Source organism: Pogona vitticeps, chromosome 3 (genome assembly GCF_051106095.1).
Source record: "Pogona vitticeps strain Pit_001003342236 chromosome 3, PviZW2.1, whole genome shotgun sequence".
NCBI lineage: Eukaryota > Metazoa > Chordata > Lepidosauria > Squamata > Agamidae > Pogona > Pogona vitticeps.
In genome coordinates, this window is record NC_135785.1 from 65461383 (window position 1) to 65484885 (window position 23503).

The following is a 23503-nucleotide window of genomic DNA, read 5'->3' on the forward strand; positions in this document are numbered from 1 at the left end:
GGAAGTTATTAAGAATAATTTTGTGTTAAGATGCTACTGTTTCTAATCTCATAATAACCACATGAACCTAATTAGATGTGATACAAACTTTCATGTGTGTGGCTGTCTGCATGGTCAGAAGCATCACACAGAGTAAAAGATGTCCAAATCACACCCTGTCTATGCAGGCCTATATGTGTCTACTCAGAAGTAAACTTCATTGATTTTAACAAGGCATACTGCCAGGTAAGTAAATACAAGAGTACAGCCTTTGTATGCCCTGTAGCCAATAAACAAACATTCTTAACAGATAAAATCAAAGGAGATCTACCAAGCTCCTTTCCTCACTTTAAATTAAGCTACAGCATAAATAAAATCTTCTAAATGAAGTGTAATTTGCTTCAGAATTTGTGTGTGGAAGCAAAACTGTATGAATGAGACATGCATCAAAGAAAAACTCTAAATGATAACACCATTTCTGTGTCCGTAAACTGATGTGGTATCATACACTACAACTTGCTTTTGCATTATTTATTCTATTATGGTACATTAGCTTTTCTGATGTATGAGGTTGTCATCTCCCTTCTAAATAATACACTTCTTATGTATTATGATACACTTCTAACAGTACCTTGCTACTGCAGTGTCATTTAACATTTAGTACAATATAATTAGGAAAGTGGTGTTTACTTTTAAATACTAAAGTGCTGACAAGCAAGGTTAGTTATTATCCTTCAATTAGCAACTGACATGGTATTTGAATCAGTAAGATATTTAAACAAAAGATATAATAAATGTTAAATGTTTGAAAAAAAAACCCCTATGTTTAGGTATTCCACTTAAAATAATGTATGGTGGTTAACTACTGACTAGTGGCGAACCTCCCTTATTTGGGCAAAGTGTTGGAGCGGGTTGTGGCCAGTCAACTCCAGGCACAGCTGGATGAAACAGATTTTCTGGATGCATTTCAGTCTGGTTTCAGGCTGGGTTTTGGTATGGAGACTGCCTTGGTCGCCCTGTACGATTACCCTTGCTGGGAGAGATGCTGGCCACAGAGACTGGCGAAACGTTAGGAAGAATAACCTTTAGAACATGGTCAAAGAGCCCGAAAAACCCACAACAAACATTATATTTTAATTGTTTTATCTTTTTATTGTATTTTTATTGTATTTTAATTGTTGTAAGCCGCCCAGAGACCTTTGGGTAGAGTGGGCGGCATATAAGTTAAATAAATAAATAAAGTACAATGTACTTTGCAAGTGCAGAGAAGAACAGGCAATTTCACATCTATGCCAGGTATTAAGAAAGATTTAATGCTAGTTTCCCCACATGCTCTTGATGATGCCTGTTACTGGGTGACAATTATCACAGTAATTGTACTGTGACGTTTATGACTGTTAACATATTTATTCAATATGGTTTAAACACTCTATTTTCGTAATCTAAGGACCAAATTGTACATCAGAGCTGAAATCATGTTATTGTTAAAGACATGTCATTGAGGCAGTTTTCTGTTTCTGAAATCAGACTTAATGAAGGAGGAATATGATTATGGCCTGAAAACCAATCACAAAACAAAGCAAGCTAGTTTTCAAATGAAAGGATATGAGAAAGTTTTTGATGTGACAATCATACACAACCAGCTCTTAAAGAATTCCCTCTTCTAATCATTTATTTTATTTATTTATTTTTTGCATTTATATGCCGCCCATCTAGACATAGTCTACTCTATCATGACTTTCTGCTAATAGATAGTTCCTTCTCCAGAGTCAAACTAGACAATATATTGGCATGTTTTAAGTGGTTTGTTAAAGCATGTCATTTTCCTTATTATATAACTTGCACGTAGCATGCTTAGTTTTGTGATTGCTTAATGGAAGGGAAGACAGGTGTAGTTTACAAGGCTGAATAATAAAGTGAGGAAAATCCTGTTGTGAAAGAAAAAAAAAATCTAATTCCAGGACATATACAGTAATGTTAAGGTCTGGTTCAACACTAAGAATAAAGCAAAGTAAAATATGCTGCTTATACACTGCTTCATAGCGCTTAAAGCTCTCTCTGGGCGGTTTACAATATTAATTATACAGGATACACATTGCTTCCCTCCCCAGCAAGCTGAGTACTCAATTTACCAACCTCAGAAGGTTGTATAAACCTCAATCCAGCTATCTGAGCCTGGGATCCTATTCAGATTGTGAGCAGAATGTTCTTTATATGTTTAACCACTGTACTGTCAGGCTCCTAGTTAGTATGCATGTCCTAGACCAAATCTTTTGAAGATTTATGCATGTGTTTAAGACCTACTAATTTTGATTTAAATTATTTATATTTTCCCATTGAAAGTTAACCAAGGGTATTGTATATTTGTTTTGCTGGTATACCTATAGGACAGAATTGTCCATCTGGGGCCTCCAAATTGGTGGGGGGGGGAGGGTTTTTTAAAAATGAGAAGTTTCCAGAAGTTTTGAAAAAAAAGGCTAATTGGGTCCAAGTCAGGTCATGGTAAAGAATTATCCCCTCAGTGATGCTAATGACCATTTAAGGCTAATTTTAATAAAGCAACTGGAGTCATGAGCAAGTAGGGATCAAAGAATATATGCAAATTTCTGAGAATGGGGTCTCCAGATTTCTGGAATCCCCCCCCGCTCATTGATCTGGGCAAAGGACAATTGAAAGTGATTTTTGATGGTGTGAATCATCCCATTTCAAGCAGAAATGTGGACCTTAGGTTAAAGGTCCTGGAAAACCACATAAAGGCATTTAAAATAACAACTTATAGATCTAGCACTCTTCACAAGTCCAACTGTTTCCCCAAAAATAAGACAGGGTCTTATATTAATTTTTGCTCCAAAAAAGCATTAGGGCTTATTTTCAGGGGATGCTTTATTTTTTTCATGCACAACAATCTACATTTATTCAAATACAGTCATGTCATCTCCTGGTTGCTGCACAATAGAGGAGGGTGGAATTTCACTTAACTGGGGCTTATTTTTGGGGGAGGGCTTGTATTAGGAGCATCCTGAAAAATCATACTAGGGCTTATTTTCAGGTTAGGTCCTATTTTCGGAGAAACAGGGTAACCAAAAGTTAGTTTGTTTTCTGAGCCAGTCTGGCTCTTGATATTATCTATCTGATCCCACACATTACTTTACTCTTACTTCAATTTACTGAGCTAGCTGTTATAGTTATCTGATCAGAGATTAAGAAATTAATCTTGAATTTAATGGCATAAATCCATAAGGGTTGATTAACAAATTCCACCTATCTATTTAGTCTTCTCTGGATTGCACTAAAAATTGAATTATCCCAGTACCTCCTCGACACATTTCCAGGAGTCACTAACTTTTAAATTAACTTTGATTACATTTTGCTATATAGGCAAACCACAATGAACAGGATTTTGGCTGATCTTTCAAAAAACACAAGCTGTTTTGCATTATGAATCTCTTAACACTGAGTGAAGGAGACATAACATCAATAGACTTGACAAGAAGACAATGCAACAGGAAAAAAACCCACTTCCATATGAATTGGTTGACTGCTTTAAATTGTTCAATTTGTTATTATTTGTTTTGTAAGGACAATAGATACTATGGAACCTCGTCAGAGTAGCTTTTATTTGTTTTATTTTAACAGAACAAAAACCTAATTAAATATGGGATGACTTAGTTACATTTCAAAGTGTAGCTGATGAAACCAAAATGTTATTCATTTTCTGCTATGCAGCCATCTTGCAAGATGTTGCATACTGAAAATGATGACAACTTAAGAAGCAAATGTAGTTTGCATGGCAACATGTGACCCTCAGAATGTTGTTTAAACATGACTCCCATCAGCTCTCGTCAACACAGCCAGTGGTGAAGGATGAGTGTTAGAATTCAACAACACCAAAAGGAGCAGAAGTTGCGCACCTCAGGTTAAACATGATTGCTAATGATTTGTTGCATCAACAATTATGAAAAGAATACATAACATTTAGACTACATAATATAATATCTAAAAATAAATAACATAGTATTTCTAATTGTTTTATGACTATATTTAGTTATCCTTCCGCTATACCTATAAAGTAAGCTTGCATTATTGTCCCCCAGGTTGCAGATGGGAAACTAAGAATGAGAAATAGACTCATTAAGGAAGTAAAACTGGATTGCATTTACTGTACTTCCCATAGTTTTCTAGAGCAGATGATGACCAGCATGTACAGTCTACATATTGTGAATGTGCTACTTATAATGAAAAAGCAAAATAGATGGTTGGTATCATCATTACTTACAGCCATTCAAGTATCTAGAATGTTTAAAGAAATGGAAAATAATACTTGGTTTGAACTACAGTATATATGCAGTATCGGTGAGCTACATCTTAGCTACAATCCCTCCTTGACTTGTTCTGTAAAAAAAGGAAAATAAATTAAAAATGTCACATCATCTAGAAGAGAGAGAAAGATGTTTACTGAGTACCTGACAGTTTAAAGAGCCTTTGAATTTGTAATGATTCAAGCTAGCTTAGCTACCATCTAAATTTTCTTTCCAAGATCTGATTCTTCCAACTGAGGTCTTCAGCTACATTTAAAGCAGAACTTTAGGTGCAGGCTGAATCCAGAACTGGCACATTACAGCGGTGCCTCGCATAACAATGTTAATTGGTTCCATTAAAAACATTGTTATGTGAAAACATCGTTAAGCGAAACACCATTTCCCATAGGAATGCATTGAAAACCAGTTAATCCGTTCCAATAGGAGCCTATTCAATACATTTCAATGGTGAAAAAAAATCACCAAAAATCAAAAAGACTCAGAACGAAGCCAAATTACTTTAACGAAGGTTTTATTAGGTGCACTAACGATTCCAAGCATTTTAAACATTTTGTAAACATTTTAGAATATTTTTAAAATAGCGAAAACAGGGCTGTCAAAAAAACGTTAAGCGAAACAGGGGACCTAAAACTGTCATCGTTAAGTGAAGCAAGGTCCCAAACATTGTTATGTGAAAATCCCCCATAGGAAACATCATTAGGTGAGGCGGCAAAATTTCCAGCAAAGGCCATCGTTATGCGAATTCATCGTTGAGCGAGGCACTCGTTAAGCGAGGCACCACTATAATTACAAATTAAATGGCTAGGTGAAAAATATTGGCTGTTGTTTATGGAAATGGTTATACAATAATTTTATGTGTAACTTCCATTTAAAAGAGTGATTTACCAGGGCATAAATGGGGGAAAGATATACTTGATTTGAGTCTTAAATTTAACTAATTTGTGAAAGCAAAATCTGTATATATTCTGGTTTGGTCCATTTATATTAGTAACAGACAAAAGGTTTTATTAAGTAGAAAGAGAACTAAGACCTTTAAAAGTTGTTTCAGTAATAGCAAGCAGTTGGCAAAAATGCTTTCAGTTTTACACCAGTTCTGGCAGGTTAGATGTCAACATAGAAGATCAGGAGTTTTGACATGTTCTGCTACTCTGGAAGCAATACTACAGTAACAAAATGCACTCCGCTGACAGCAAAAATCCAAAGTAGAATGCAGTAGGCTTTGAGGAAAGACCATTATCCTACTGGATTATATGATCCTGTGCCAAGACAAAATATCACATTATTTCCTGGTCTGAAAAATCAATTGCAGAATCTCACAGTATTCGCAGCATGCTAGTCACTAGCTTTAAAACAACTTTAACAACATATACAGTTTCAATATAAAAGTCAAAGGAAAATATTTGATAAAGCACAGCTTTCTTCTGAGGAAAGTTTGTTAGATCTTAAAAGGTTTAGAATAAAGAGAACTATTTTTATCCTTAGTTCTAGTTACCTACTTCCTAAAGCTTCTAGTACTATTATAATACTAATTAATTTTTCTTCAGATAATAGTTTAATTAAAGATACTGCTTCCATTTGCTAGTGTCACTCAAAGACATCTGCAGTGTGGTCTAATTTACTTTATCTCCCTTGTATAGAGCATATGATTTTGCTGGCTGTTGGCAACTTTTTCCATTCATACATTTGAAACTGCTCCATTTTGAGCATCCTTCTTGTCCCAAATAGCATAGGCATCTAGATCAACATCTGCATTTTTCAAAGGCCCTTGCACCTCATTTCTCTCCTACTATAAAGAGTGGAGGTAAGGTTTGTACTTGTGAAATGTTCTAGACATTGGGTTGTTTATACCACCTGACTCCCATCACATTGACAGGATTTGAGTTATGGCGGTAGCTTTGAATCAGGGCCATTTTAGACATTAACTCACCCCCCTCCAAAGCCTATATAAAAATTCCATATTCATTTAGGTCCTACCTAAAAGGAATGGAAACTTAATTCTGGATTGGGTAGCTCATTTACTGCACCCTTAAAAAAATTAGAAATAAGATGAGCTTAAGTTCTAGATGATTTAAACTTTGGGGGCAGTCAATGAAGCAAAACATTCTAAAACATTGGGGCAAATGTAATAGCTATTGTTCTTGAAGGCAGAATGCTAGAAAGGCAAGGGGAGAGTGAACACATTAAGAGTAAATCAAAGGTATCACGGTATCAGTTTATAGGCTGTTGACTCTCAGTAGACAGAGGTCTGTTTGGGACTCCTGTAGAATTGTCCAGCATTTTGGCCTCTTGCATTGGCTTAGAGCAGATATGTGAGGAGGAACATACCAGTCTTTATGTTAGCCAGTCTTTATGTTAGCAAAACAGCACAGTGTTGGAAAACATCTTATTGTGCATAGCATTTAAATGACAATGACATCACTGCTAACAAATATGTTTTAAATTAGGAGGCTGCTCATGGCCCTCAGTCTAATTCTGTGTAACTCTCTGACTGAGATGCTCAATGTAACTAGTCAGTCTAGATCCCTAGCATCCAGTGGGGAATGGAAGGGAGGAAAAACAAAAGAAAGGAGTAGCAAAAATAGGAGGTTCCACAATGGTCGAGGGGAGAAATAGGTTGTCTCGGCCAATTTTTGGAATATGCCATCCATCACTGGCCTCAGGCTTGCCCCTTGTCTCCACATAGCTTGCAATATGTTACCCAAGAGGAAATGGAGCCCTTGATAGAAAAAGTTTGCCTGCTCCTACTTTTTAAGTGCTTGCGTGTATTGTCCTACAGAGGAAGAATCATTATCAGATCATAGTATATAATTAATATAGGTAATCTAAAAATATTCATTATTAATTGTAATCCAGAAAGAAATGGGATAAATATGGTTAAGAGAATCAAGATATGCAAAGTTAATTTATTGTGGATTAGTTGGAAACCACAATCTTTAAAGAGACAGAAGCTTTATGTATTTTGTCTGGGATAATAGCATAGAGTTTGGGCTTTTGTTGTTGCTGTTTTAATATGGTTAAACCCATATTTTCGGTCACAGATAAACTGATGTGAATGTGCTAATTTTCAGTTAACATTTTTGGTGCAGTCTGTTTTTCCCCATTTTTATTCCATCAGCCAATTGTACAGAAAACTTGGAAAAGGAATTTGAATTGTTTTTGAAGCATTAACAACTGCAGTGTTTTCAGAAGCCTGGAAATAGCACTGAAATTATATGGAGCTGGTTTATGTTATTTAATAGTGGAGGGTTTTATTTACTTGACTAATCTTGACTAATCTTTAAGACTAGGATTGCTTCTTATGTTTCTTATTATAACAAAAGAAAGCTTATTATTAAAACCACAAGGAAACAAATGACACTGGATTCCCATAAATCATCTAGGAAATATGTCCACTAGAGCTTAACAAATCTTTCATATTAACAGTGGATTGCCTAAGGCCATGATTCTGTTGTATATAGCAAATATTTTCAATTTAATTTTGTATTAAATTTTATAAACAGAAAATACTCATCTCTGGAGTTATCTCTAGGATACAGAATGAATTTCTGTAATGACAGTGTGCTCACTGATTTCCCAAAACTTTTTATATCAGTGTCCAGTGGGGTTATTAAAGTAAAAATTGTGTTAGAATTTCTGTTATGCATCCAAATGTTAAGGTTTATAATCCAACAGTAAAAATCAGCTCTAGGATAAAATCTGACATTGGAAATTTGATCAGGAGTAATTTGCTTACATAAATGCATACTTAAGAAACATAGTTTGGAAAAACTGTCCATCTATTATTCCCTGTACACTGGAGCAGAAACATCAGTGATACTAATCTCTCAGTAGTTATTCATTTCAGTTTTGAAGTGTGGTGGCTGCATCTTCAGCCATTCTGTTAATGTTTTCTTTCTCACAAAAATCCATCAGTTACATTATTGGAAAGAATTCTGTTGACACTGTGAAATAACATTAGGTAGAAGAATAATAGTAGTCAACAAAAGAATGTTGTATATATTTTCATCACATTTAAAGTTTGTGTATGTAAAGAAACAGGAAACTTAAGGATAATAGGAAACTACTTATGATTGGGACTCTTTCTCTTCCTATTACAGAAGTATTTTAGTTGTATCTGATTTCAGGTTTCAAATTTCTCCATTGCTTCTGGAGACTTTATGATGAATTTCCATCATTTATTCATCACTGTACAACATCGATTGTACAGCTTGTAACTTGACTTCTTCAGGCAGTGTTAGAAGAAGAGCCAGCAGTAGAGAGCTGTATAACTATTTGTTACTATTTGTTGTATCCTTTCTCACTCTGTAAACCAGATGCAAAAGTACATTAATTTGGGTGGGTGGGCATTAATTATACGCTCAGTGGTAGAGCTTATATTTATATGCAGAGAGTCCCAGGTTCAATTCCCGTCTTCTCCATCTTCTACAGTAAAATCCTGTCTGAAAATTCTAGGGAGCTGCAGCTGATAGTGGGATTGGATCAACTAATGGTCTGATCCCGTATATGTTTCTGTATACATGGAATATATAATTATGTTATAACTATTATTAATGAGTATTCTGAATCAATTTTGCCTGGTAGCAGGACATGGAAGAAGCATTGTCATATTTCTAAAGATAAACCAACTGATACTCCAATTTTGTCATTTAATTTACAGTACATGCAAAAACATTATGTTATACTTAGACACAACGGCTTCATATAACTGCCTTTGGGCAAGGTGGACTGTGTGACTAAAGATCCAATGTGTTGCATACGTTTGTTTTGGCCTCCTTTGCTTTGCTTTCCAGTTGTAATAACGGGTATGTTGCAGTATCAGCCTGTTTTTATCAAAGCACTTTACACATATGAAAAGCAGACATGTGCCTCCTGTTTGCTGGCATTATAATCCAAAAGAATGATGATGAAATAAAATAAATTATTTTTTTAATTTTTTTTTAATTTTTGGCAATTGGAAAGTGGAGCACTGCCTGGACATAAATGCAGACCAAAAATACATGTTTGAAGCTGGGTATTTTGAATGAATACCTCTCCCAAATAGATTGCTGCTTTTAATTCAATGCTAAACATTAACATCCTGTTCAAGATAATCAATGTGTAGAAAAGGTATCACAGGGCCACATTGAAGTAATAAAATTTGTTTATGTAAAAGACAAATATCTGAGTGCCCTTGAGATCCCATATGCCTAAAATCTCAGCTCACATCCAGTCCTGTAACAGATATGCTGTCACTAGAATATAACCCTTTTCCTAGGCTTGCTTTACAGCCACAAAATATCTACAGTGACCCCAGAAATTGCTCATCTATTATTATGAATGGATTTAACACAATCTAACACTTATCTTCCATTTTACAATCTCTTGGCAGGTGTGACAGGGACTGCAGTATAACTTTATTGCTGCATATACCGTAGGCCATTAAAAGATCTGAAATAGCCTTTTCTTGGTCCAGGAAGTATCCACTTAGGCAAATAGAATGTGTAGCTCTCAGTCTGTAGACTCCAGTAGTTTTCAGAGCTATTTTATTGCCCCGTAGAACATATTCTATATGAAGAAGCTTTTCCTTCTCTATTTGTCACCTTTTCTGTTCCTTTTTATGTATTTTTAACCTAGACTTTTTGATGAACTGTCTGGTGGCTGTTGATCATTCCTGAACTCAGAGACAATTCCACGGGCTTTACTAAATAAGCCGGAATAAAATAAACACAATACTTATATATCAGTAGGTTTCTTTTTGCTACTGCTAAATTACAGACTACTGATTGTATGTGTCAACTCTCTCTCTCAGTGCCACTGATGTTAATTAATCACATATAGAAAGCAGTTCATTTTTTGAATTTGGCTTTTTGCTGCATTTTATATATTTATTCTCCCCAGTGTTGTATCCATATTATTCCCACATAAAACTCATAGTCAAATCCAAAAGCATTAGATATCTTTTGTTTCTTTTTAAAGATTTCATTTAAATGTGTCCAGTATGCAACTTTTATTAATGATCTATAGAAACATTTTTGTTACTCAGGAATGGATCACAATAGATACAGGCTCTTGTTTTTCTGTATAACTTGAATTCCTCTCTTCTGACGATAGCTGTAACTGAGGTTCTCTAAGAGTTTAATGTACAGTATTCTGGAATGCAGTGGCAGTATTTTCTACCTGTAAATGATATTTTGTGGAGCCATGCATCTCAAAGTATGTTCTAAAGAAGTTTGCATCTCTTCGGAAGTTTATCTAATATAAGTACAGTGGTGCCTCGCTTAGCGATGTTAATTCGTTCCAAAAAGTCGCTGCTAAGCGATTTCATCACTAAGCGAAACGCGGTTTCCCATTGAAATGCATTGAAAACCGGATAATCCATTCCAATAGGAACGAATTGCCGTCCTTAAGCGAAAATCACCATAGGAAACATCGCTAAGCGAAACGCGGTTCCCCAATTGAAATGCATTGAAACCTATTCAATGCATCTCAATGGGGGGAAAAATACAACAATAAATTTAAAAAAGAGTCAGAACAAAGTCAAATTTGGTTAACAAAGGGTTTATTAAGTGCACTTTATGGTTTCAAACATTTTAAACAGTAAACTTAAACTTTATAAATAACAGAAAAACATTTAAAAAACAGCAGACATGAGGCAGGAACTTTAAGTTTATAAACTTTAACTTAGAAAGACATTTGAAAAACAGCAAACATGAGGCAGGAACATTTGGATCGTCCAAAACTCTTCATAAAGTGCAGAAACATACAGAAACTCTTCATAAAGTGCAGAATCATACAGAAAATTTTCAGGAACTGCATAAACATACAGAAACCAACAGTACAGAAACTTTTTAGATTTAACATTTTAAAACTGAACAAGTGAGGCTGAAGTCTCTAAACCACCAGGACCAGTGTTCAATGCAGGAACCTGGAGGCACACAGAACTGTCCCCACATCACAGCAAGCAGCAGTCTTCTAGGAGGACGAGGGGGAGGAAGAAGGCAACTGGGCACCACTGGTTGAAGGAGAAGGTTCCTCTTCCTGTCTTGGCCTCTTCGTGAGGAACCTTTCCATGGTCAGTTGCCTCTGCCTCCTTTTGAGCATCCCTCTGAAAGGGGATATGACCTTTTCATCATAAGTGTTGGAACATTGATGTGCCACAGCCGTGTCCAGGTGGTGCCGCTGCGCTACAGTCTGCACAAACTGCCAGCAGTGCAAGAACTTCTTCAGGTCGCTGGTGGACAGATGTTCCTTCTCCGAGTCTTCTTCCTGCTCCTCCATTGCCTATGCCTGCATCTCAACCACCTCCTGGGGGGATAGATCCTGGTCGTGGCCCTCCACCAGTTCAGTAATGTCTTCCTCTGTGACCTCGAGGCCCATGTTCCACCCCAAGGCCACAATGTCCTGCATCACTGTGGACTCTGGTGCAGGCGCAGAAATACCAGCCGCCACACAGTCTGGCCACAGGTTGCGCCAAGCAGAGTTCAGGTTCCTCTGGCTGATCCCATCCCAGGCCATGGCGATCAACTTCAGACAGATGTCGATGTCAAACTCCTCCCTCCAGAAATCACGCAGGGTGAGGCTGGTGGCATCGGTCACCTCAAAGCAGCGCTGGAAAAGCTCCTTTGTGTACCTTTTCTTAAAGTTGGCGATGATCTGCTGATCCATCGGCTGGAGTACCGGGGTGGTGTTAGGCGGCAGGAACATGATCTTGATGAAGTTGAACTCCTCCAACAAGTTGTTCTCAAGGCCTGGAGGATGGGCAGGAGCATTGTCCATCAGGAGCAGGGCCTTCAGTGGCAGGTCGTTGTCCAGCAGGTACCTCTTGACAGCTGGGCCAAAAGCGTGATTGACCCAGTCCACAAAGAGGACGTGTGTGACCCAAGCCTTGGCATTGGATCGCCATATCGCCCTCAGCCAGGCTTTGTCCACCTTGTGCTTCTTGAAAGCCCGTGGATGCTCAAAGTGGTACACCAGCAAGGCCTTCATCTTCAGGTCCCCGCTGGCGTAGCTTCAGGAAAGATGCAGGAAGGGGCTACAGCTTAGTGGTACAACACGTTTCATATGCAGAAAGAAGGTCACCGATTCAGTCCCAGCATCCCAAAGTAATCTGGGAAAGAACTCTTCTCGAAATGCTAGAGAGCCTTTACCTGTCTTTATGGAGAGTTCAGCTAGCTAGATGGACCAGTGATCTGGCTCTGTATAAGGCTGATTATCTGTATTTCAGTGAGAATGTTGAAACCATATGGTCAATATGCCCCACATGAACAGGAATTACATCCTTAAAAATCCTAGCATTTTCTGAAATGAATTGAGGCTCCATGATAGTGAATAAGGATTAAAAAATTAAGTAATAAAAGGATTGTTCCCTTGTTCAAACTGACATTTCTGGATATATGATTTTAGTATGTTCTTCTAATATGTTTTTACACTAAAATAACAGTGGCTGACTCCAGTTATGGCAGATACTAATCTTCATTTTCTGCTTGAGAAAATAGTATGGTGCTCATTTCTTCTATTTCTTGGTACTGTGATGAGGGAATGTATTTATTTATTTATTATTTGAATTTATATCCCGCACCATCTGGCAACCAGGCCACTCTGGGTGGCTAACAACAATATAAGGAGAAAAAAAAATCAAAACATGATAAAAATAAGTTAATACATAAATCAAAAATTAAAACAGATGGCAGTAAGGTGGTGGAAAGGGTGATGGAAAGGATAGCAAAAAGCTTGGTAAAAATGGAGGGCAAGATCCTAGTGCTTCGGGAAAGCCTGGTGGAAGAGTCAGGTCTTCAAGGCTCTTTTGAATCTGTCCAGTGAGGGTGCAAGATGAATTTCAGTTGGCAGGTTGTTTCATAGGCGGGGGGCAACCACTGAAAAGGTCCGGTTTCTAGTTCTTTCCCTCTGGGCCTCCTTTGGTGTCAAGGCCCTCAACTGCCCTGCCTGTGAGGAATGGGTATTACATACAGATCTGGTTGGGAGCAGGTGTTCTGATAGGTACCGAGGTCCTAAACCATTTAGGGCTTTGAATGTTATCATCATAACATTCTTGAAGTTGATGCAGAAACGAACTAGTAGCCAATGAAGGGGATGCCAGAGTGGGGGAGATGTGCTGAAATTTATTCACCCCAGTTATTAATCTGGCTGCTGAATTCTGGACCAGTTGAAGTCTCTGCATCAGCCTCAAGGGTAGCCCCACGTGGAGACTACTGCAGTAGTCTATTCTTGAGATTACAAGGGCATGAATAGGGACGCAGCTGGGCAATCCTCCGGAGATGGAAATGGGCTGTCCTGACCACAGATGCCACCTGGGTTTCCATGGGAGATCTGGGTCCAGGTAGATGCCCAAGCTGCAAACCTCACTCTTCGTAGGAAGAGTCACTCCCCCAAAGGAGAGAGAGCTTCCTAACCCACTGATGCTGGGGCTGTCCACACTCAAGATTTCCCTCTTGTCCAGATTCAACCTCAGTCCATTTGCCCTCATCCACCCCAGAATGCATTCAAGGGACAGAAAAGCATCCACTGCAGTAGGAGAAAAGGAGAGGTAGAGCTGGGTGTCATCAGCATACGGGTGGCACCGAGCTCCACAACTCCAGATGACTTCATCCAGCAGCCTCATATAGATATTAAATAGCATTGGCCAAATGATCGACCGCTGTGGAACCCCACAATTGAGGATCCACAGGATGGGAGTCATTCCACCAAGCTGCACTCTCTGGGGACAGTCCTCCAGGAAGGAATCTATATACAACTGTCACATGTTTTCTGTATCATCAGGCAATCCATATTGTTACAAAGTGACAAGCCATTAGATTGTATTTAAAAAATCACAAAAGAGTAGTAATCTACTGTATGAGAAGCTGTTATATCCAGCAGTGTCATAATTGAGATGTTGCACAGGGCAGATGAACATATAGATGTGTAGATAAGCAATAAGTGAACACCAAACTTTATACGTTTCACCACCACCATACTCTAGTTGGATAGCTAAGAACAAATACTGCGGATGAATGCATGTCCCAGATTTCACTCAAGTGAAATTTTTACCACCAGAAAAAAATTAAAATGCAATCTGATTTGTTCAAAATGGGAAAGAGAGGATGGAAACCATTGAGAAAATGAATAAAGTATCTGTAGAGAACACCAATTCTGGCTGTGCGATTCACAAGAACCTCCAAAAGTCATAGATCAAATATTTAAATCTGCATGTTAATGGAAATTTTTGAATGACTGGAGTGTAATTCTGCCATAGATCATAATATATATAATCTACAACACAATCCATGGAGGAAAGTTATAGCCTTCTAAATCAAGATTGTCTTACAGCATTTACTCTAGAGATGTGTCTTTCAGGAGGCTGTCAGATTTCTTCACATTGCTAAACAACTACTGATACTGTGCAATGATTTATATAATTGTGGGTAATATAGCAAGCAATCTAACAGAATTTGGTCCTGTTTTCTAATTGGCTATGGACAAGGGATTTCACACATTACTGAGGACTTACAGGAACTCAGTGGGATTCTGCTAAGATGATCAAGGTTAAATTAAAAACTAGGGCTGCTGTAAAGGGGATGGTGTGGCCAGTAGCCTCACCATATTTGGTGATTTATTTTGTTTTTAAATGTTGGCACAGACTTAAAAAGGAATTGGAAAGTTACAGAGAAGATGAAATGGAAAATGCCTGTGAGGCTCTTCAAACGGAAATTGAATTTCTGCAGATGGTATGCCCTTTTAACTTAACCTTTATTATATTTGATCATTTTAGTTGAGAAAATTCTGTTATTCTGTAGATACAATGCTTCTGTCTAAACAATACAGTACCGGACAGGTGGAACTACTTTGCCCTTCAGGCAGTGATATCTAGTTTCTATTATGCCTTTGTCACTATGTTAGCTTCTATTACGTTCATACAGTTTGTAGCTCCTGAAAGTACCGTAGTGGGTCAGGGAGCTAAACCTGCCCCTCTCAGTCTCATTTGATATTGCAAATTGGCATTCTCCAGATATTCCTTTAAGAATCGATAGAAAAGATAGATGGCAGGCAGATGAAGAGTGAAAAAGACAGTTCACATCCACCGCAAGAGGCCATCTTGCCAGGTTTGGTAGCCATATTGCATCAGAGTTGAATTACAAAACATCCTTGGGTTTAGGATTTGAAAGTTCTCCCACCTGCAATCTAGTCTTACCAGATTGTGACCTGGAGATCCGGCTTGTCCTTGGAAACATTTGAACACAATGGAAGTGTATCCCAACTAGTTGTTCCAGTGTTATTTTGCCCACTTCCACCTTCAGGTGCTGCAGCCATCTGTGTCTGGCAGGTAAACAATCCCTCTAGTTAGAATTAATAAGGGAAAATATCTTGCTCTGTAATACTCAGTACCATTGTACTGTTTTGCCAAGTTTTGCACATTTGGCCATTTGTTGGGGAGAACAGTTTACGTATATCAGTGATGGCAAACCTACAGCACGCGTGCCACAGCTGGCACGTGAAGCCCTTTCTTCTGGCACACGACAAACCTTTCGAAGTGGCTGCAGCTGGGATTCCCCCTTTCTCTTCCTGTTCTCTGTCCTTTAACTTCCTGTCTGTCCCCATGATTCCCCCTTTAACTTCCTGTCCTTACCCATGATTCCCCTTTAACTTCCTGTCCATCCCCATGATTCCCCCTGAAACTGCCACTTCCTGTTCCAGTTCTGGTCTTCTGGGCGGCATGGCAGTCACTGGTTTCTTCCCCACCCCTTGTTTTGGGCACTCGAGCTGAAAAAGTTTTGCCTCCACTGGTTTATATGCATATACAAAGTGCTCTTCTGTGTGCCTCTAAATGTACATCTCTTGCTGATTCAAAAAGATAGCTGGAACCTCATCTCTTGGATTGTCTGGACAATTATCACATGAATGAAACATCTCCTGGTGACTGCTGTGTCCCAAAAGGTTTGTTACATGTAGAAAAACTGTTAGGTCATATGTTATACTTATGGGAGTGGCCCATTAGTCATAGTCCAAGGTAGGGTACCTTAGCCTATACACTGGCCGTACATCAGAGCCCTGGGTTGGTGACACAGAAAGAACTGGATTCATTTCTTTTTTTTATGCTGGCTGTGTCTCCAAATCCCACCAACCCAATGTTATTTTAGCAATAAAGGGAAAAATACAATTGCAGGTGGGAGAACTTTCAAGACTTTCAATGGTGGTAAAAGACTCTTGAGGGAGGGATTGGTAGCAAAAGAATAAAAACAGCCATTTGCTCTTTGTTTCTCCTTATTCACTTTGCTCTCTATGTTATAATGGTCCAAACATGTGTTTGCAAATACCAAAGTTGTTGTTTCTTCAGAGTTATTGCATCCTCACAGTAAAGAACAGAGAACACGCTGACAGTTAGTTATTTTCCATAGTTCTTTTCTTTTCTTTTGTTGCAGAAACTGTTACAAAAAAACCTTCACTCACATAAGTAACATATGGAGGGTTGATTCAAATGTCACTGAAACAAGTCTTTGTAGTATTTGGAAAAATGCTACTTTTGTAAGTCTTTGTTGTTAAATCTATCATCCTCTATTTTTCCTGGTAGCAAAAGAAGGGAGTCTGTTTTTCACAACATATATTGTATCTTTTCTTTTGGCTATTCATTAGCACAGTTTTCTGGCAACTATAAATAAATTATTTTTTGGAAATGTATGTATGTATGTATGTATGTATGTATGTATGTATGTATGTATGTATGTATGTATGTATGTATGTATGTATGTATATCTCTCTCTCTCTGTGTCTGTCTGTCTGTCAATCACCATCTCTTGTAGAGGTTGACAATTCCACATAATAGTTCTACATGTAAGTTCCAGCATACAAAAAACCCAGTCTAGTGTATTCTCAGTATGTTTGTGTGTTTAACTGGGAAAGGTAGATTACAGCAATAACTCTAAGGCAATGTTACCAGACAGTCATGGTTGCCCATGAAACTGGACACCGTTTTGGTTTTTTAGTAGCTGATGTGGATTTTATTTCACTCCGTTGTTTAGAAGTTCCAACTAAGGTTGAAATGTTTAATTATTTCTGATTAATGGCACTGTTCAGATGAAAGTTTATCTCATTTTCACAAAATCTTCAGTGCTCATTTTTGATCTGTTTTGTTATATATAAAAATATTAAATAATCATTTAATATTCACTGTTATTACAACTGATCATTTTATTTTAGTATGTATTATTCTTTTCCATAAATACATATTTTTCCACAGAAATTTTTCACTGGTTGAGCAAAAGTGTTTTCACTAGCTTTTCAGACTTCAAATATCTTTTCATCAGTCAACTACGTTTCTAGTTCTGAAAATGAAACTGTGAAAGAATTTGAAGGCTATGTATGCAGGTCATGTTGGGAAGACTGACTTCTAACAGTTCAATTTTGGTTTGTAATGTATTTATGGCTTTCATGTCACTGTGTCCCAAATTATGTGCCTTTACCAGTGAGAGATCATCCTGGGAACAGAAATAAAACTAGTGATCATGTTTTCCTATTTATATGCAGTGCAAAGACAAATTAGTATTATCTTCTATGTTTCAAAGGAAGCATCAAGAAATGGAGCCAGAGCTTATAAGTAGGATAGCCAGAAGCAAATCTGATTTTTTTTTCATGTGGCCATATAACCACAAAATGAAATAAAGCCTTCCCTATCATGTAAAATTGATCGATATAAATCATATTGAGCTAAACAAATCACTCAGGGGCACAGAAATAAAACAGGATTATGGTTAAAACAAAGGGTACATTTCATTTATAATGTTTTGCTTTATATTAAAATGTTCAAATTAGTCACCATAATCACATCCATGGAACACTCAGAGCCTGATTTTATGTATTCATGCACAAAGTTTGTGTATGTGTGCATATGGAATATTTAAATCAAAAATGAGAAATCCTTGAAATAATGAGGACAGAAAAGATGGATTTTATGTGATTTTTAATTAGAATGCTGAAGAATAGAACATTTTCAAATTGATATGAATATATGTGATTATCAGCAAAACACCAGATATCTTGGGAAGAGTAAACTGTCTATAAATAATACACAGAAGATTTCATTGTGTAAAAATGATGAAGAACATCAATAATCTAAGCAGACCCTTGCAAATGAAGAAAATACTTAAAAAGTTTACTTTGACAAGCAAAAGGAAAGATAAAAAGGATACTTTGGATCAAATGTAAAATAAATAGTTTAATAATGTCCTATTTTGATGTTCCCTCTATAATTTACTACATTTCCCCTTCTCTCCCTTCCCCCACCTTTGTTGCATGTTATACACTAGATATGGATTAACAGACCTCCTGTTTGGTATTTGGTACAGTGTTAGACTGGATTAATATGAGATACATCCAGATGCAAACTTAGATTATTCTGTGTATGTTGCATCAATGTCTAAATTTCACTGGACTCAAGCTGAGTGTGAAGTACCCCCTTTCTTCTGGACTGGGATGAGCCTGCGCACATACCTAACCATAAACCTAACCCGTAGTGAAGGTGAGGGGTTACATATTTAGTAGTGACAGATGCTGCAAGTCCCAAGTGTGCACATTCATTCTATCACCACTATGTTCATTTTGTGCAGTTCCTGGTCCCCAAAATGATAAAGAGAAGTTTGAAGAGCCGGGTGTAGGTATACTGTAGCTAAATGAAATGTTACATTCTTTGACAGAGGCATAGAGTACTATTTTCCAAGCACACATGATTCAGCAACAACAAAGAATAACAATTTATCATAAATAATAAAATTCCAGTTCTGCATGAATTTAAATAATAAAAGAAATATATTATGGAATCACACGCTAGTATTTAATACTGTACTTTGGGTAAGATTCTTTTGAGAGTTTATCACAGAATAATATAATTAGAATGGGGCTTATAAAACCATTTGTGTCCAACCTGCTGCTTATTGCAGCAATCTAAGTCAAAGTATATTGACAGATGGGTATCCATGTTTGTCTTGAACACCTCCAGTGTTTTAGCATTTACTGTCTCCTAAGTAATTGGTTTTATTGTTGTACTACGCTTATATTTAAGAAGTTTTTCTTGATATTAAAATGAAATTTGGCTTCCTGTAACTTGAGTACATTATTATATGCCCTGAATTCTGGAATCAGAAACTTTCAGTGAATGCAATGTAATCTTACTGTGTGACAGTCCAGCAAGTCCTCTTTAAATTGCAACACCTTTTTTCTTACACAATAAATAGAAGGAAATAATCTTACTATTGGAAGGGGAGATAGCTATACTACATGGCAGATTCTCATCTCCCAAGCATGTGAATATAGTACATAATGTTTTTAAAGAGTAGGCTCTGTGGTGGTGACTGAGCTAGTTGCTTGCCTAGTTTAATGGGACAAGTGTTATGCACAGCATATGGACTTGCTATTTGGAAGGGTAAAGCCATCCACTTCCTTTCTGAGTGATCAATGGAGTCAGAGAAAGACTGACCAACTGAGTGGTTGAGTAATTCCTTTAGGGAAAGATTTTTTTCCCCATCATTCTGACAGAGGCAGTTGTAATACCACTGCTGAAGAAATAATGATTAGATCTCACCACACATTGTCTAGCTGATGGACCAAGGAGGCATGTTCCTGTTATTTCTGCTGGACCTCTCAGCAGCATTTGTTGTCATCTGCCATGGTATAGTTTTGGACACACTCTGGTATCATGGGAGACACCACTTTGGGTATAGATATACCTGACTGAATGTGCTCTAAATTGCAATGCAGAGGGGCTGTTGGGCTCTTGGGTATGGCCAAGACAGGCAGAAGGTAGATTTAGGTTTACTGGGAAGTCTGAGTGTTTTGCAGTAGATCAGCAACGTTCTGATTTCCATTAACTTAATAGCAGCATCAAAATGTCTCACCGCCACTCTCTCCTCCATCACCCATTTATGCTGCTAAAAAATGGAGTAGATTTTTGTGTGTGGAATGGCTGAGATCCCTTTTAGTTATGGTACTCAGAATAAATTTCTGGGTTCAAAATCCTTTAATTCTAAAGCACCGCTCTGATGTAATAGGATTTCATTTCTTCAAGATGTCTGTAGGAGATTGCCTACTCCCACCTTCTAAACTGGGACTAGGGATACAAGCAATTAATGAAAAGTGTTGTACTTGCTATGAAAGTTAAGATACACAGCTTACGGCCATTTCTTTATGTTCAGGTGGCAGCTATGGCCATACATGTTTGCCCAGCTTCAGCTGATACTCCTTTCTGGAAAAAGATAGGTCTGCCAGTTTTAGATTATCACAACCTGTGGTGTGGAGCTGCCCTTGAACAGTGTTCAGAAATAGCAGCTAGTGTGAAAAACTACGGCCAGATGCTGTTTGCTGTGCATTTACAGACCACAGTACATCAGCCTTCTATTTGTTGCATTTGCTTCCAGTTTGTTTATTGGTTCTTCTGTATAAAACCACAGCTGGCTTGAGACCAGGCTATCAGAAGGATCAGCTCTGCTGGTATGAATCTGCTGTGCTAAGCAGGAGGCTTTGAATGGAGATTTAGAATATGGCAGCCTGCTGTACTTTAACTCTTCGGTTTTTGCAATATTTATTAGAGGTAGTTTTGAAGAATTCAAAAATAACACAAATTTACAGATATATTTTCTTGGGGACAGTTTACTTTTTTGCCAAACTGCTTTTCTCCTTTAATTTTTCTCTCTCAGACTTTGTTTTGTTACATTGTAATTAGCATTTTAAAAAAACAGATATGACAGTAAAGGCTTTTTGTAGCAAATAATATGTTGTTTGTATTCACGAAGGCTTTCACAGCCGGGATCTATATTGTTTATTTGTCAATTGTCTGGTAGGTACATTTCTACAAACTTGTGTTTTTAGTAAGAATAAAAAGAGAGCTTTTAAATTTTATTTTTCTTTCCAAACTGTCTCTGTTCCTATGCAAAATCAGGTCCAGCCATACTGTGCTGCACACAGGTAGAAAATATCAGCCCTTTCCTTTGTCCAAAGAAACCTACTATGTTTATCTGCTATGTGCAACTGTCCAAAAAATAAAAGCATGTTTAAGCCCCATCCCTCAAGCAAGAAGCAAAGCTAGAGATAGTCCATAATTACAAGAAGAAAATCCTTAAATAATTAAAAAATTTGAAGGTTCGTGCACACGATGGTGCTGGCCCTGATCATTCCAGGGTTGTTTGGAATCATTCTGGTATCTTTTGTTGCAGATTTGGATAGATGATCCCAGTACTGTAGTTGCATCCACTCACATGGACAATATATGTCTACATGATAAGATCGTGCACTGGCATAAAGCAGAGCAAATATACACTGGCAGGTTTTGGTGGTCTGAAAAACCCTGGAAAATAAGGTCTTTTGTCCCATTTTGACTCTTGACTCCACTTTCAGACGTACATCATGTGACAGTAGGAGCAATACCAGTATCATGGGCACAAGAAAAGTGGAACAGATTATCAGTATAGACAAGCTCTTCAGCGCCACAGTAGGAACGTCTTTGGGAATATGCAAATTATTGATTTGTTTGTTGATGGTCCTCAGGGCTTAACCAGCATTCCTTTCAAGGCTGATTTAACTGCCTCAGTCATGTTTCAGCAACATTAGCCTGCTTTCAGCTCTAACTGCAGACCATCTCTAGCATTTGTTTCTGGCTTCAGAGCAGAAATATTTCAACAAGCCTATTTTCCTGTCAAAGAGGAAAGAGGATTTCTGCACCATCTAGTGGATTGAGCTATATAAACATTAAATTCTGAACCCAGTATAGTTTATTCATGCACTACCCAAAGATATTGCTGTAAAAGACCAGCAGACCCTAAAATATGGTCACCTACGCATAAAAAATATCAAACCCTCCCTCTGCTATCAGAGTAAAATTCTTGTTTGTCTTTAATTAGAGTCACAAAGTTGGAAGGATCCTTGCTAGCAGACCATGGAGTAAGCAGTCCTGCTTGATGTGTGAATCCTAAGCTCTGGTATCCACAACACTCTGCTTTAACAATTCCAGTGAAGTATCAGATAATTGGGACAAATAAATCAAAATTCAGAGGCTACCTCCTGACAACAACCTCTCTTTATATAATAAGTTTTGGCTATACCTGTGCCTATCCATTTTTATTTGCAAAGAATTATCATCATCTTAGAACTGCCGAGTTGGAAAGGACCATATGGATCATCGAGTCCAGTCTCTGTCAAGGAGGCACAGTGGGGATTTGAACTTCCAGCCTTTGGCTCTGCAGCCAGATACCTAAACCACTGAGTATTTTCATTCTCTTTGAACTCCACAAAAGAGAGATCAGAAAAATAAAACCCAAAAGCTTAATCTGCAAGGCTGATTGCTAATGAACACATAATGAAATCCTGTTGTCAGAGGGGAAATGGAGATCTCTCCCTCTCCCTCTCCCTCTCCCTCTCCCTCTCCCTCTCCCTCTCCCTCCCTCTCTCTCTCTCTCTCTCTCTCTCTTTCTTTCTCCCCAGGAAGTGGGTAGGCTCGTAAAGCAGGAGGTTGTCTTTTTCATATCTTGGACTCAAAATATTTAGGACTTAAGCAACTTTATCAGTAGGGACAGAATTCTTGTGTTGAAATGAATGAGGAAAACATGGAAGAGGCTCTTTCACTTTCTTGTGCTTTCATTGATTCATGAAAGAACCTCTGAAATATGAAGGATTTATTCAAATAAAGGAGGTGCATGGCAAAATTTTGTTCTTTCAGAGATACAGTGAATACTGCAAAAAAGTTTCATTGTGCATGTGCTAAATGGTTTATTATTTCTAAGCTATTTTGAAGAACTGAGAAGCAGGACAAAATTTTCAAAGGTAGAATAAACCATCCATCTCCTTTTCACACCCAATGTGCTATATTTGTCATAAGTGCTCTCTCCAGAATTAAATTATATTCCTTTATCATATCTTGCACCACATTTCATTTTGGGACCTTTGCAGAAAGGAAAAGGCAAAATACCAAGGAATAGAGACATTTCCATCATGTGCACTTTAAACAACAAATTTTATTAAAAGCAGCTTCTAAACTATATCATTTTTAGTGGAGATCCATAGCCCTTCTGTCAGTACTCTGTAATTCTAGTTATAAGAACAGAGACCAAAAAAGGGTGGTTAAATAAACTTTGGTTGGCTTTTTGCTTGTTATGGTCTTCCTCCTGTTACATTTGTATGAAACTTGGAAAGGTTACTAATGATGTTTCTTAATAACTTTGTTTATGGAAATACGGCAGCTCTCATTGGCT

The 23503-nt window shown here is 37.6% G+C and overlaps 1 protein-coding gene across 1 annotated transcript in view; it reads left to right on the plus strand.

The window, feature by feature from the left end:
- CCDC172 (coiled-coil domain containing 172) overlaps positions 1 to 21496 on the plus strand; it is a 49104-nt gene extending 27608 nt beyond the window's left edge. The window contains exons 7-8 of the mRNA XM_020779977.3: positions 14914 to 15001; positions 16694 to 21496. Coding sequence (XP_020635636.3) covers positions 14914 to 15001; positions 16694 to 16729 — 124 coding nt within the window. The 3' untranslated portion in view covers positions 16730 to 21496. The remainder of the gene's footprint in view (positions 1 to 14913; positions 15002 to 16693) is intronic.
- Positions 21497 to 23503: the final 2007 nt, after the last annotated feature.